Source organism: Electrophorus electricus, chromosome 5 (assembly GCF_013358815.1).
Source record: "Electrophorus electricus isolate fEleEle1 chromosome 5, fEleEle1.pri, whole genome shotgun sequence".
In the NCBI taxonomy this organism is placed as follows: Eukaryota; Metazoa; Chordata; class Actinopteri; order Gymnotiformes; family Gymnotidae; genus Electrophorus; species Electrophorus electricus.
In genome coordinates this window covers 8,721,142-8,736,262 of record NC_049539.1, presented here as the reverse complement: position 1 = coordinate 8,736,262, position 15,121 = coordinate 8,721,142, and the positions used below count along the sequence as shown (strand labels likewise).

General features: G+C 39.7%; 2 protein-coding genes and 1 long non-coding RNA gene across 4 annotated transcripts; 1 reads left to right on the top strand and 2 right to left on the bottom strand.

Moving 5' to 3' along the window:
* Positions 1-236: 236 nt before the first annotated feature.
* On the bottom strand, positions 237-2,642 carry apodb (apolipoprotein Db). The gene is made up of 5 exons (XM_027008099.2): positions 2,555-2,642; positions 1,726-1,864; positions 1,518-1,639; positions 1,331-1,416; positions 237-975 (listed from the first exon to the last, which is right to left on the bottom strand). The coding sequence occupies exons 2-5, from the start codon at positions 1,840-1,842 to the stop codon at positions 740-742; spliced, it is 561 nt and encodes a 186-aa protein (XP_026863900.2). The 5' UTR covers positions 1,843-1,864; positions 2,555-2,642; the 3' UTR covers positions 237-739.
* A 5,082-nt stretch (positions 2,643-7,724) lies between these two features.
* Positions 7,725-10,717, bottom strand: LOC113576100. The gene is made up of 3 exons (XR_003410471.2): positions 10,663-10,717; positions 9,412-9,582; positions 7,725-7,789 (listed from the first exon to the last, which is right to left on the bottom strand). It is a non-coding gene; the product is annotated as an uncharacterized LOC113576100 (long non-coding RNA).
* mynn (myoneurin) lies at positions 10,086-15,104 on the top strand. Of its 2 annotated transcripts, none has more exons than XM_027008021.2 (8): positions 10,086-10,159; positions 10,777-11,067; positions 11,198-12,690; positions 12,857-13,016; positions 13,126-13,304; positions 13,452-13,535; positions 13,640-13,726; positions 13,830-15,104. In XM_027008021.2, the coding sequence occupies exons 2-8, from the start codon at positions 10,796-10,798 to the stop codon at positions 14,408-14,410; spliced, it is 2,856 nt and encodes a 951-aa protein (XP_026863822.2). In that variant the 5' UTR covers positions 10,086-10,159; positions 10,777-10,795; the 3' UTR covers positions 14,411-15,104. The 2 variants fall into 2 exon arrangements, with proteins under 2 accessions (XP_026863822.2, XP_035382426.1); XM_035526533.1 differs by lacking the exon at positions 10,086-10,159 and adding an exon at positions 10,573-10,694.
* Positions 15,105-15,121: the final 17 nt, after the last annotated feature.

Genomic DNA, 15,121 nt, shown 5'->3' with positions numbered 1-15,121 from the left:
CTGGACCCAAATTTAAGGAACCGTGTGTCTCCTCCCCACCACTGCCCCTTCCTCAAAATCACCTTTACAAGCATCTGCATGCATTTGTAATTTATGGGAGGGATTTTCTTCACCTTCATGACATTACAAGTAAAAATGCTAATATTTTGTTCAGTTGACAATAATGCACAGTATATAGACTACATACACTAAATAGATCTTGTGCTAATATGAGTTTTATTATCATTAGCGGTATTTTAAGCCACAATCATAAACTGTATCATGAGTAATATTAACATCAATCATAAATGCAATCATGTACATTAAATATATATAATGTCCCATAAACATTTTTCAGTTTTGGACAGAAAGAAAGTATCAGTATGGAGTTCACACAGTAAAACAGCATAAATATACAGCTGCTGGCCAGCAGAGGGCAGTAGTCAACCGCTATAAAACATGATCGTAAATTTCTTGATCATGGCATACCTAGACATACCACCATGTGCTCTGACATAAGCGTTTAGTGTAAACTAAATAACTGATATAATTCGTGTTAATTTAGTGTTAATACGTGTTAAAGGTCAAAAAGATATACAAATATTTCCCAGTGACATTCCCCAATGAGGGTACCTGCTGCTCATTTGTGAAATGTACTCCTTCAAACATCAATATCACTCAACCATGAATATAAAAATCTCTCCATGTGCCAGTTTACAATCAATGCAGAATTTCTCAAAATGGAATCCAGTCTCTTTGTTTAAGGTCCCACATCACAGACCCGATGATCAGTGGGAACCATTTTACTGACATCAATGTTGTTCCGAGAGAAGATCTCCTTGGCATGGTAGATGGTCTCCACTGGCAGAGAACGGGTGCGGGCCAGGATCCAGGCATAGTCAACATGGAAGAGTCGGAGAATATCAGTGCAGGAGTAAACCAGCGCGACGGTGTTATAATCAGTGGACAAGACCCAGTAAGGGCTATAGGGGGTAACTGCATGAAAGATGGAAGAATTAAGAGAGGTGAATATTTGAATAATAGGTGTAATGTAGTTTTGTACAATGAATCATTTGTACAACAAACAATGATTCGACAAACAACGGAGCCTCTGATTTTTCTGCAATTATCTAGCTAATACTGTAGATACACCCACTATGAAGGCTCGTGCCAAAAATTTATCAGTTATAATATTAATGACATATTCAGTTATAATATTATTATAATATTAATAAATTATTCAGTATGTTTTGCAGTACAAATTAATTCATACAGTTATGGCTGAACAGCCTTACATCAAATAGAAGAGGCACATGGCTGAACTGGGATGCAGTGTGCATGTAACACTCACAGTAAGAGAAACTAACTCCAAGCTTAGCTGGTTCTTTCAAGTCCTGCACAATTGCTGTACCCTCAACAGTCCTCACCTTTCCTTTACTATGGAATAATAGATTGAAATAGTACATAATGACAAACAGTAATTTTAATCCAGGGTTTATAACCATGAAAGAAAATTAATTTTAGCACGACTCGCTTACACTTTCTGAGCATGAAGTATCTTGATGGTCTTGTCAGGTCTTAGAGAATAGTTGTCTTCAATGCATGTGCCTCGCTCAAATGATGCAGGGAGCTTTTCAATTTCATACCACTTTCCCAGGTACTGCAGGTAAATGAGAAAAGATTAGTAACCACATATAACTTACACTGCATCAAACAAGAAATGACTGTCAAAAAAGCTATGGATACCTTGTTCAGGTCAAAGTCTGGCTGGACCATTGGTGTGGGACAAGGACCCCAATGGAATGTCTGAGATGACACCAATGTCAGCAGAAGGAGTAGGATCAATATAAGGGCAGGCTTCATGGTTTGCACAGTGCTGCTGTCTCTAGAGCAGTGATATGGAGGATTAAGAGGGAAATCACTCACGAGTCATGAGTGTACATTGCTTCACTATCTGTATTTCCCAAAAGCATTGCTATATCACATGGCAAAGAGTCTTCCTGTTCTAGGACACACTAAGTCTTGTGTTAAGTGGCTCTGGAAACGCAGAATAGCATAAGAGGTTTTCAAATATCTATGGTGAAATAAGGACTCGTAAAAACACAATAAGAAATAACTTACCATGTAGCCAGATGAGATTGGAGGTAAATTATTATGCATAACTATGTAAACAGAGCCAAAACAGAACTCCACGCACAATATGACAGGGATGTTGATTGTTATGCACCCTTCAGGTAAATAATTCAGAGCTGTTACACAAATTGGCCAGTCCAGAGAGCAGAACCTCCTTATAAAGTGTACATGTGTGGTGAACTGTTATGCTTGGGATATGATATGTAAAACTTTACTAGAAAACTTTGTCCAATTATTACATTACACTAAGCAATAACACTTGACACTTACAATAGTCTACTAATTAATAAATACCTAACAATACAATGTGATAAGTTAAAAGAGAAAAACATTGTTTTTATGTCTAAGACTTGCTTTATTCTTTTATAAAAAGATGACTATTGATAGTTTGTCTATTTTATTAATGTTTGTAACAGTTACAAGTTTTAAAAGTAAATCTTACCAGTCTGTGAATCAATCTGCAGTTTTGAATTGAAATATGGGTAGCTCTTGCCAGAGTCCTTGACAGCAGGATGGTTACACAAAGCCAGTAGTCAAGAAGAATGACTGAATGTGTTCTGTCAGAGAGTATTCCTAACTCAAAGCAGCTGATATAGCAAACACAGGTCATGGGACAAATAAAAAAGGTAACACCATGTGAATTCTTCCCATATTTCATTACCAGTGCCACAACTATTCAGCTATAGAAAATGTTTTTTCCTTATAGTTTATTTTTAGAAAATGTTTATTGCATACCAAGTTACACTGTTGTTAAATGTCATTCCAGTGTTGGAAAAGATAAGCAAAATCTGAAAAGAATAGTGATTAATTCTCAACTAGTGATTAGCAATTTATATGGAAGATTATCCTGCCCAGGAGCCAACCACTGCAGAGAGGCCCACATTTCTGAGTGCAATTAAGTAGTAATATTCTATACTGTAATTCTGTACTGTAAACCAATATCTCCTTAAACTAGTGTCATTATTTAGTAAAGACTTGGTTAAGTAGTAAGTTGCTATAATAGCTAGGTCACATGAACTGTCTCACTCAACCAACTGTAGTTATCAAATCAGTTTATCTTTGACAATTTTGAAACGTCTGCACCTCTCCATGCACATTCCCATGAAATGAAGATAAGCAATTGACATTGCCCAGGAGAATAACGCTAAAGAAATGTTTGCTTTACTTAATATTTATGATCTTTTGCAGCATGTTAGAGAACCTACACATACTCAAGGCTACACTTTGGATTTGGTCATTGCTAAGGGTCTCAACACTACTAACATTACTCCCTCTCTGATCATTTTGATGTTTTGACATCTTCAGCTCTCTAGATTCTCAAACCAACTCTGCTTTTATCCAATAAAGAATGAAGGCTATAGCCATGACATCATCCACACATACAGTCCACTGATGTACTCCTGAATTTAATTTCAACTAGAAAAATTTGAATGTCATGGAAGCTGTTGCTCCAAAAAAGACTAAGAAGCAGGTATTCTAAGATGTAGTTATCTAATATATATTAGATATATAATATTAATTGCAGCAACAATACCCCCAAAAAAGCCAACAAACCCCCTGCTAAATAAGACAATTGCCTAACTCCTCCCTACTAAAAAATGTAATGAATTTAAACATTTTCAAAAATAAAATCCAAAATATTAGGCTTACCGTCAAACCTTATGTTCAAATAATGAGGGAAATACTCCATCACCACCCCAAAACAACCAATTTATTATACTGCAATTTAATACAACTGACCTTATAAACTTGAGGAAACAATCTGGTAACTTAAATCGTCTCAATGTTGTCTTGATACTTTGCCAACTGAATTTCTCAAAAACATATTCAACTCTGTAGCAACTGATCTTCTGTATATAAAAAAGGCTCACTTACATTTTCATTTACATTTACATTTATGGCATTTAGCAGATGCTCTTATCCAGAGCGACTTACAAAAGTGCTTTGTCATTTACTCATAGAATATATCCTAGTACAGTACAGTAGGTTAGAGTGCAACATACCAATGAACTACAGTACTGTAGAATACAGGGATTAATGCTGATACCTAGAAGTACAAAATACATAAGGTCTATCAAACAATCATTCCACCATCTTTGAGCCAGGACAGAAAATAGGCTCAGTGCTTGTCGTCCATGAGACCCGAAGCAAGGTATTTCAAGCCGAGCCATACATGAGGTTTGAAGTACTCAAGGTACGGATCGGGCCTTGTCCATTGACCTCATATATAAAGGGGCTGGTCTATTTTTGGCTTTGTAGGCAAGCATCAAGGTTTTAAATCTAGCATGCAGCTACTGAGGAGCGCAGCAGTGGAGCAACATGTGAACTTCGGAAGATTGAAGACCAGTCGTGCTGTTGCATTCTGGACAAGTTGTAGAGGTTTGATGGCTCTTAGAGGAAGACCAGCAAGTAGCAAGTTGCAGTAGTCTAGCTTTGAGATCACAAGAGACTGCACAAGCACCTGGGTAACTTCCTGTGAGAGAAAGGGCCGAATCCTTCATGTGTTACAAAGGAGGAATCTGCAAGACCAGGTTAGATTAGAAACATGAGTTGAGAACGACAACTGGTTGTCCAGTTATGCCCAGGCTACTGGCAGCTTTGGATGGTGATACCATGGAGTTCTCGAAGGAAATTGTCAGGTCATGGTAAGGGCTGGGAGAACCTTGGATGAACAGAAGCTCGGTTTTACTGGGGTTGAGCTTCAAGTGGTGGGCTGTCATCCATGACACAATGTCAGTCAAGCATGCTGAGATACGTCTGGAGACCAGACGTGGAAAAGGGTGGAAAAGAAAGAAATAACTGAGTGTCATCAGCATAGCAGTGGTAGGAGAAAATACCAACTAGCTGCCACTAAGACAATCTTGATAAAGAAAACTCTGGATGCCTCTATGCTTAACAACTGCAGACATGGTTCAAATCTCCCTTTTATAAGTAAGAAAAGAGACAGTGTGGTACAACCAACTAGTCATTTTTTAAGTACAAAATGTAATAAATTCCAGTCAGGTTTCTGTCCCCATCATAGCACTGAGACTGCCCTCATAAAAATAATAGCTAAATGATATCTGCCTGAATACTGACTTCTGGTAAAATGTCAGTCAGGGTGTTACTAAATCTTGTGCTGCATTTGAGACTGTATATCACAGAGTATTTACAGACATGTTGGAAAATGGGGTAGGTCTATCAGAAACTATTTTTATATTATTCATTTATTATTTTATATATTTGCTATTTTATAAGGTTTATTTTAGGTTTATTTTAGTCTACTGAAAGAACTCAACTATGCATGCGCGTGTGAGAATAGTAATATTTTAAGTCCAGGTTAAACACATTTATAATCTTTCATGCTTATAGTTGAGCTCTTGCACTATATCTGGCAATACTGTTTTCAGTTATTATTTGCAATTATTATTGCACTTTAGATTATTTAAGCATTTTCCCTTTTTTAGTTTATTATTCCATTATTTATTTTTTTACGTTATCGTTACATTTTCTATTTAAAACATTAATTTACATAACTTTAATTTTGCAAAAATACTTCCTAGTGTTCTTTTATAAATTATTTTATAATTATAACAACTATGTCTGTGTAAAGCAGACTGTAAAGCAGACTATGTCTACCAATAGCGATTCAAAATACTTTACACATAGTCGACATAGTCTGCTTTACATTTATGTAAACGTAAATGTAAAGCAGACTATGTCTGTGTAAAGCACTGTGTATGAAACAAATAAACGGTGAGACATTGTCAGTGTTTTTGGGGGGTTTCTCAATTAAAAATAAACAGCACCCTACCAAATTTCTACTCAATAGAAATCTGCAGAAATCTCGCTGTAGTTAAAATATGTATTTTATTCGCTCCTAACAGTGTTTAGTTCTACGTCACGGAAAACACGAGGGCTTCAAGTTAGATATTGTTTTATAGCTACCTGGATAGCCAGCCAGTGGTGTTAGGAACGAAACGGTAGAGTTAAATAGAGAAATTGCATCGATTGCTAACACGGGATTGAATGTGCTATAAATACGTATTTAACATATTTATTAGCTATTCGCTCTTTATACTTTTTTATACTATACCGTTCGGTAACTTAGCGTCAGTGTGCGATCGTTAGCCGAACGCGTAAGATAGCGAGCCAGCTAGTTAGCTTGTCTGGCTAACGTTAACTAGCTAACCTAGGTTAGGTTAGATAGTTCGCTAGCAAGTTGTCAAATTAATGATTTTGGGGCTTGTCGTGTGTTAGAAGTACATCACTGATTAAAGTAATTTATTGTTACCCAACTGCAATAATGGCCCCCGAGACGCCAATCTGAACGTTGTGATATGTGTATTCTGGTTCGGAACAGATTTTTGCTATGCCGTGTCGAGTATTAGCTATTCACATGGAATAGGTTAAATCAATTTATGTAGCCTTACAGAAAACTTGAAAAAAATAACATAAAGAATGTTGCGGAGGAACGTCTTTCCGTTGCAAGTCGATAAACTTCCTAAATTGGACCTTTTGAATGCCAGTAGGACGCATTCCATAGACGAGCTGACATTTAAAACGGATCGAAGGGCGATGTTTCTAACTTTGGTCCAGGGAGAAACGGTTTTTACCGAACCCACGTCTCCCGTTACTTCCTCACCCAATTTAGGTAAGAATAGTATGAGCAAAACTCAAGTTATTGCCACAGAAATTAAATGTTCCATGATCACACAGGAGCTTGCATTTTACATGTATTAGAATTTAGTTCAGTACATTTATAGTGGCAAGTAGAACATTCACACGGTAAAAGCTAACTAGAGAAATGGTATAACTAAAAATAAAAAAAGAATTACTGTTTTGGACGGATTCAGGTTTGTTACCTGAAAATGTGTGTGCCATTTTACGGGAGCCCAGGTAGGAGTTATTAGTACTTAAATATAACTCTAGACCCGTTAAAAAGTTGAATACTACGCCCACAACGTGTGTGCAATTTACTGTGGGTTTGTTTATTTGAAGAGTCTATGATGAAGGAAAAGAAGAACGTAAAGGTGATTTATTTTTCTTATTGAGGCTACAATAACATCAATGTATATTTTATGTATCACAAATTAATTATTTTCTTGTTTTTAGAAATGTATGATGTATATGTTTCCGAGGAAGAGAGAACCAATTCTTCAGATGTGTAAGTTTAAATTATTTTTTTTATCTAAACAAAAAGGAAATTGACTAATTAACTAACAGTGTGTGTGTGTGTGTGTGTGTGTGTGTGTGTGTGTGTGTGTGTGTGTGTGTGTGTGCGCGTGCGTCTGTGTGTATTAAACAAAGTAATTTAGAAGAGAAGGACGAATTATTTGCAGAGCTTGTGCACTCCCAGAAACACCTTAAGAAATTGAATGCAGATTTGCAGAAGTCTCTCGATATGTCAGACGAGTGCAACATGTCCCTGAGAGCTGAAAACACTAATCTGAAAAACGAGAACCAAGGGTAAACATCCTCTTAGCAGCCACAGTTTTATTGCAAACCTGGTTAATCAGTGGGACCCTTCATCTACATCATTTTGGGTAATTGCTACTAGAATTCTAAAATAGGGATGTTACAAGCATGCACATCAGAATACTTTGAGCAGTGAAATATGTGTTTCTGAAGATGGAAGCAGTCCTTTCAAGATGCTCAGCAACTTAGGGAGGAGCTGGAGAACCTGCATACAGAAAAGCTGGAGAGAGAAGGACTTTTAAGCACATCTGAGGCCAAGTGCAAACAGCTTGTGTGTACCAAGCAATCAAATAATATTTGATGTATAATATGAGTATTAACAACTTTGTTATCTTACAGTAGCTAACAAATAATTTACAAAGTTTACAAATCATTGTTTACTGTTGTAAACCTTCAACAGCAAAAGCAAAATGAAACACTCAAAGATCAGATGGTGGTACTTTCTAGTGAGGTACGAATAAGTTGGACTTGATAATTATCATTTAAATTACTCTTCTTTATTAATTAGTAAAAAGGTCTTGTATACATGATTATATTTGTCCTACAGATGTCCAGTATCCTGTCTGAAAATGACATGCACAAAAGACAGATTTCAGAGCTCAGTAAATTCCTTAAGGCATTACAGGTATAAGCTTTCTAATCTTATAATGTTTGGAGGTGTTATATTTATCACGATTGATCGGTTTAGGTACCTGATATTTGTTCAGAATGTTTAGTTTGAAATGTCATTTGTTAAATGTAGCAGCAAGTAGAGGAATACAGTCTTCATCTTAAGCAAAAAGATGAACTCACTGATCAGGTAACTTGCTGCTGTAATTTAGAAATGGTTTAATGACCTTATATCCATTTTGTTTTATTAAAAATAGCCCACACGTTTTCAGTGCCAAAAGATGCTGTAATACAGGTTTTACATTGTGTTAATCTATGGATTTATGATATTTTTCTCTCAGAGAGAGTTTGTGATCAAGCAATTGGAATGCTCAGTCTCTGAGTACAGCACTATCATCCAGGTGCATTGTTCATCGACTCAATTACATTACGTTTACCCCCTTCAGTTGTGAAAGATTATGTAGTAAAATTACTTGTTTTTTGTTTTTTTTAATAAAGGACCTGAAAGAGAAGATAAAGGACTTGGAATGCCAGTTGTCTTGGGCTTTGGTGTATGTGCATTTTCCATTCTAAGATTTGTTCCGTCATTACACATACAACTGCAAACTGAATCTCTTATTTAACAGTAATGGAGGAGAAGGGAGCTTTGTGTATTTGGATGGAACACTATCAATTGCCACACAGCGCTCTGTCTCTCTTGGTGAAGAGCTTGGCCTTCTTCCTGGAGGCCAGGTAGATCTTTTAGTGACAATATTGAAATATTACTGTTTGGCATTCTCTGTTGTAGGACATTTCAGATGTCTGAAATGACATACCTTTATGATTGCACAGACTATTGTATCTTACTAAATCTTACTACTGTATCCCACTAGCTGTGTCAAAAATATTTAAAAGTGTTGTCATTACACAGTGTTGTAACCAATGCTTTATTTGCTGATGAGTGAACTAGTGAATTACTCTTTTAATGCGCTACATGGAGTGTCACAGTGGGAGAGTGAAAGAGGATGAAATTTATGAAGAGGAGGATGGATGGGAAAATGAGCAGAGTAAGGATGACCTGAAAACAGAAAAACAGGGATCCATTGCAAAACCCAAACCCATAGAAAAAGAAGCCAGTCAACTTCAAGCTCCAATGAGGTGTGTAACTGTCATGTCATTTGTCCTAATTTAATACTAATTAGCTCATTCAGGTCTATGTCATAGGTCACTTGAATTAATTTTCCCTGTGCTCACCAGTGCCATTTTTATATTTATTAGGTGGCTGAAGAAGAGCTCTGGAAATCTGAAAAGAAGGCTCAGTGTTGCTGGAATGATGGGCCTAGGCTGTGTGGTTCTCCTGGGTTTGCTCTCAGTCATGATGTCCACATTCTATGAGGTGGCAGGCCTGAGTTGTGCTGATCACATCTGTGGGAACACAGCTCATGATCACATCAAACCATACTGCAGTATTCATCACTCAGTTCCACCCCCTGTGTAACGTGTCACAACAAAATTCCCTTAAAACCATTAACATTTTACTTTGCTCCTATACCAAGTTTTAGCTGCTTTTTAAATAAATAAAATGTAAATTCATTTGGGTGGTGCAGAAGTTTTATAATTATTTCTGATTTTTATTTTGTTTTATAATTTTACATTTTCCTTTTATAACTATAGTTATATAAATAAGTAATAGCCGTTTCAAAAATAAAACTGTGTAATCATTTACCTTGCAACAAGCATTTATGTCATTATGTCAAGGTTTTATCAGCTGTGGCCACCAGAAACAAAACTCATTTCCTAACCAAAGTATGAATTAAGCTATGTGCTTATTTACTATTTACTGATTTTGTACACATATCGCATATCACTCTGGGTCCATCTAGTGGCCCGGTCTTTCAGAAACCACAGAGTGAAACCGGAAATTACGTCAACTGGCAAATCCCCGGAATAGGCTGAAAATGGCCGACAATACCGAAGGATTTTAATCTTCTGTTGTATTAACGTAAGACGTAAACTTTTAATCGATTTTGGATATAATTATGTATATTTCCACTATGGGATTTAGAAGCAATAATTTAGTGATTTATCATACGGTGCCAGTATTTAAGAAATAATCTATAAAAGGTAGCTCGTGCTGCACCGGATTGAGCGATTTTCGAAATAAGAGCCCTTTGTTTTGAATGTCAAAACTTGTATCATTCAGGACGACGAGAATACAAAGAAATTGCGTATTTGTTATTTATAACATTTTTAAAAATACAAATATTAAGAATATTTTAATTTCTGGTGAAGCAAAGTCTCTGTTCATTTGCTTGCGCGTTGGCTACGTTATGCATTTACGTTAGCTAGCCAACTTTTTATAGGCGGGAACTTTTATTTTTATTCCGAGCTGTTCTAGTCAAGACGGATTATCAGATAGAGCTTTCTGAAAGTTGTCCAGCTAATTATATATTTATCTTAACGTCTGACCTATTCAGATATATCTTAACATGATACTAACCGTACCGTTGAAGTTGATTACCTGTGAAATTCCCAATGTAAGTGCGGTTTTGGTTTGTTTTGAGTCTGAGGATATTAGACAGATAACTGAAATGGTTATGTTTTATCTATTGCTTACAGATTCGTCGTGTCACACATCATGACGCATATTTCTCACAGCGATTTTCTCCTGGAGCAACTGAAAAAGCAGCGCGAAAGAGGCTTCCTATGCGACTGCACGGTTGTAATAGGACAGGCACGGTATGCAGCACACCATAATGTCTTGGCCGCCTTCAGCGAGTATTTCTCAACTCAGTGTATTGAGGCAGGAAGAGAAGACGCCACCATAACGTTGGATGCAGAGTGGGTGAATGCTACAGTGTTTGAGAAATTACTGGATTACATGTATACGGGGAACCTGATCATGGATGGGTGAGTTGCATAAGTCTGAGACAGAAGGGTAGCTTTTGTTGTTCTTTGTTTTTTAATTATTATTTTGGAGGAGGGTTATTATTTAGAAGTTTAAAGAAATATTCTACATGTGCTCCCATGTGTTTCGTAGCGATGAAGTTTCAAGCATTGAAAAAGCAGCATCTTACCTTGGAATTCAAGAGGTGGTGACTCGCTGTGCCCTACCTGAGAGAGATGTCAAAGACAACCCTGCAGACTTGGCAAGGGACGCCTTCTACACAGATCCCCGTTCTCCACTGAGTCCAGACGACTATGACCCACTGGAACCGATCGAGGAGGTGGAGGCCCGAGAAAGACTAAGAGAGGAGGGAGAGAAGAAAGGCATCTTGCAGGAAGAGGCAGCTTCCAATGAAGAATCCCATTCATCCAGTGAACAGACTGCCCAGAACATTGAGAAGAGGAGCCGGAAGCCCAAAACGCGACTTTATGAGGAGGTCGCAGAGAGAAAGAGCCCTGTTTCACCCAGAGGGAGAGGACGAGGAAGGGGCAGGCCAAGAGGTCGGCCGCGAACGAGGCCCTTGGCTCCTGATAAAACGGTTCTTGTGGCAACAGAAAAGAGCTCGCATGCAGAGGGGACTGGAGCAGGAAGAGGCAGCGGAAGGCCGAGAGGCCGTCCACGGACCAGGCCGCTGTCCTCCGAGGCAGCAGATTCTACCAGCGCTGAAGACAGCATGATGGTAGTGAACGACAAGGAGACCGAAGGCACTAGACCTAAACGAGGCCGACCCCAAACCAGGCCCGTGTCCTCCGGCCTGCCTGTTGGAGAGGCAGAGGATGTAAACACGAAAGAAGTCAAGACTGTAGAGGAAGGAGAATCACGGGCCAAGTCAGAGGTGGAAAACGCTAAAGAGGTCGTGGTGGCTAAGCGAGGGAGAGGCCGGCCACGGACGAGACCGCTGCCTCCTGAGGTGTTGGGAGCGGCAGGGGCCGAGGAATCCGCAGCGTCCACGCAAGTAAAAGAAACAGAAGGGGTGGTACGCAAGAGAGGCAGGCCTCGCACCAAGCCACTGCCCTCCGAGGTGTCCAAGCCCTCGAACCTAGACCGTGGTGTGGAACAAGAAACCGCAGAGCAAGAAGAGAGGGCAGACCAGGAGAAGGACAGGCCACAGACGCCGCCCTCTGAAGCCACCAATGAAGGCGCCACTGTTGGCGACAACTTTTCACAAAGCGACGAGGCCCTGGGCGAGGCGGCCCCCGATGCCAGCCCATCCAAGAAACTGCGTGTGAGCACCAGGAAGAGGAGCATGAGCAGGAAGCTGCGGGAGAGCCAAGCCAGCAAGGAAGAGAATGATGATGAGGCAGAAGAGGACGGGGCGGGCGTGGACGAATGGGGCATGGAGGAGATGGAGGAGGAGGAGGAGGAGGAGGAGGAAGAGGAAGAAGAGGAGGAGGAGGAGGATGTCAAGCTGCTTCAGGACAAGCTCCGCCCCATTTGCAACGTCTGTGGGAACCTGTTCTCGGAGATGAGCAGCCTGCGAAGGCACATGCGCATCCACAAGGGCATCAAGCCCTATCAGTGCCAGCTGTGTGGCCGCTGCTTCCGGCAGGGCAACCAGCTCAAGACACACATGCGCATTCACACAGGTAGGAGGTGGGGGATGGGAAATAAATACATCATGGGTTTTATTGTAAAAGTTTTACAGGTTTTGATGTAAACAGAGTAGCGTGTCTTGGGCACTTGAGCACTGACGTACTTGAGTCGGCTGTTGATGCTGTACGCCCGCTATCGCCAATTCCTCCACGTGCACAGGAGAGAAGCCATTTGCCTGCAGCCGCTGTGATGCACGCTTTGCGCAGAAATGTCAGTTGGTCTACCACTGCCGCATGCACCACGGAGAAGAGAAGCCTCACAAGTGCGATGCCTGCCCTGCGGCCTTCGCCACGTCCAGCAACCTGAAAATCCACATGAGGTGCCTTCCTTCAGTACGCTTCGGTTTGATCATGGTACATTCAAGGGGGTTTAATGCGTGCGTGTAATCATATATTCAAACATGACATTTCCCCTCCTCCCGTTTACAGGACACACAGTGGAGAAAAGCCCTATGAGTGTGGGGAGTGCGGCAAGCGTTTCACCCAGGCAAGCACTCTGATGTACCACAAGCGACGGCACACGGGGGAGAAACCCTATATTTGTGACACATGTGGCATGTCATTTGCTGTGTCCAGCTCTCTCATTGCACACTCCAGAAAACACACAGGTAAGGACCGACAGAGACAGATTGACACAGGAAAACAGACAAACAAATAAATGAATTCAAAGATACTAAATACACACTGTTGGTCAGTTTTTAAAGTTTTGTTGGTGGTGGTGTTTTTTTTTATTTTTCTTTGACCTCATTTTTTAGGAGTGACACCTTACATCTGCTTGGACTGCGGGAAACCCTGCTTAACATCTGGGGAACTTAGGAAACATATGGACATCCACAATGGTGAGTGTGAATGAAACATGAAATCAGACATATTTACTGAAGCATTGCCGTGTATGTGAATCACAGTCCAAGATGTGTATTAATAAATGTATTTCTTAACTTAGGCTCAAGAAGAGTGACATGTAACATATGTGGAAATTCCCTCTCAGACATTTATAGTCTAAAGAAGCACAGGGCTCTAAAACACAATGGTATGTGTGGAGTTTGGCATAGCAAATAAAATATATTAATGATTGCGTTTAGCAACATTTGTAAGTATTATGATTTGCTTCTAATATATGTTTAACCATTTAGCTCCTCCAGAGCAAGACAGCGATCCACCAAAAAATGAGACAATCCAGTGTCCAATCAACATCCCGATAGACCACCAAGGTCTGATAGCTCGAGTGCGCTCCGCTCTAGCTGATTCTCCAGAACCAAGCTTTCCAGCAGAATCCACATTGCCTTCAGAGACCTCCGTGATCATCCATCAGCCAGAGGTGCCGATGATCATCCAACATTCGGAAGCTTCGGGATCTCCAATGATCATCCAGCATTCGGATGCCTCAGACGCACCAGTGATTATCCAGCATGAGGAATCTGCGGGAACGCAGATGATCTCAGGGACACCGATGATCATCCAGCACGCTGAATCTTCAGAGGCATCTGTGATCATCCAGCATGCAGAATCTTCTGAGACCCCGATGATCATCCAGCACGGAGAGGCCACAGGATCACCAATGATCATCCAACATGAAGAGTCCTCAGAAGCCCCCATGCTTATCCAGCATGCAGATTCCTCAGAGCAAGTTAGTTATGTGGTAGAGCAGTATGAAATTCCTGCATCCTCAGAGATGGAGCATGCTCAAATTGTCATTGTCCAGACTATCGATTAAGGTGGCTGGCCTTGCCTCCATATTGAATGTCTCCTTTGAAGAAAATCCGGTCTCTGTCACATATAATACCATGGTCCTACAGTTGTATTAGGGTCACAGCCATCCCCCATTTTCAATCTTTAATGTATTTCACAGACATCAGTGCCAGAGGGTCATTGTGTCCTTTTTTTTTTTTTTTTCTTTACCCCCCCCCCCCCCCAAGATTGAAAATCCAGTTAATATTCCTGATCGTCTGTACATTGTTGTACCCAGTTTGATTTTATATTTGTATGATTTAAACAGTGACTTTGAAAATGTAATGGTATCCCATAACTGCTCAATGGAAGCAGTGCTTAAGTTAATGTTGTGCTCTTTAATATGACATCTACACCTATAACATTTTATTACATATTGCTACTAAAAATAATTATTCTTTGGGGGTCAGTTTGACATGATGATAATTTATCAATTATTTGTTGTGTGTTTCTCTGATGTGATTTTGAAAACTATTTTGTGCAACTGTGATACAAAATAGACATCCATAGCATATTATATTACTTGTACCCCTTACGCCTGAAAAATAAACTTGGTCACGTTTTTTTTAAATATCTATTCTGACCATATTGTACTACAGATTTTGCCACAAGAGGTCGTCGTACAGTTCGCGCAGGGTGTTAATGTTGCTATAGGAACACAAATAAAGTGAAACATTTCACTTGAGTCGTTCTGCGT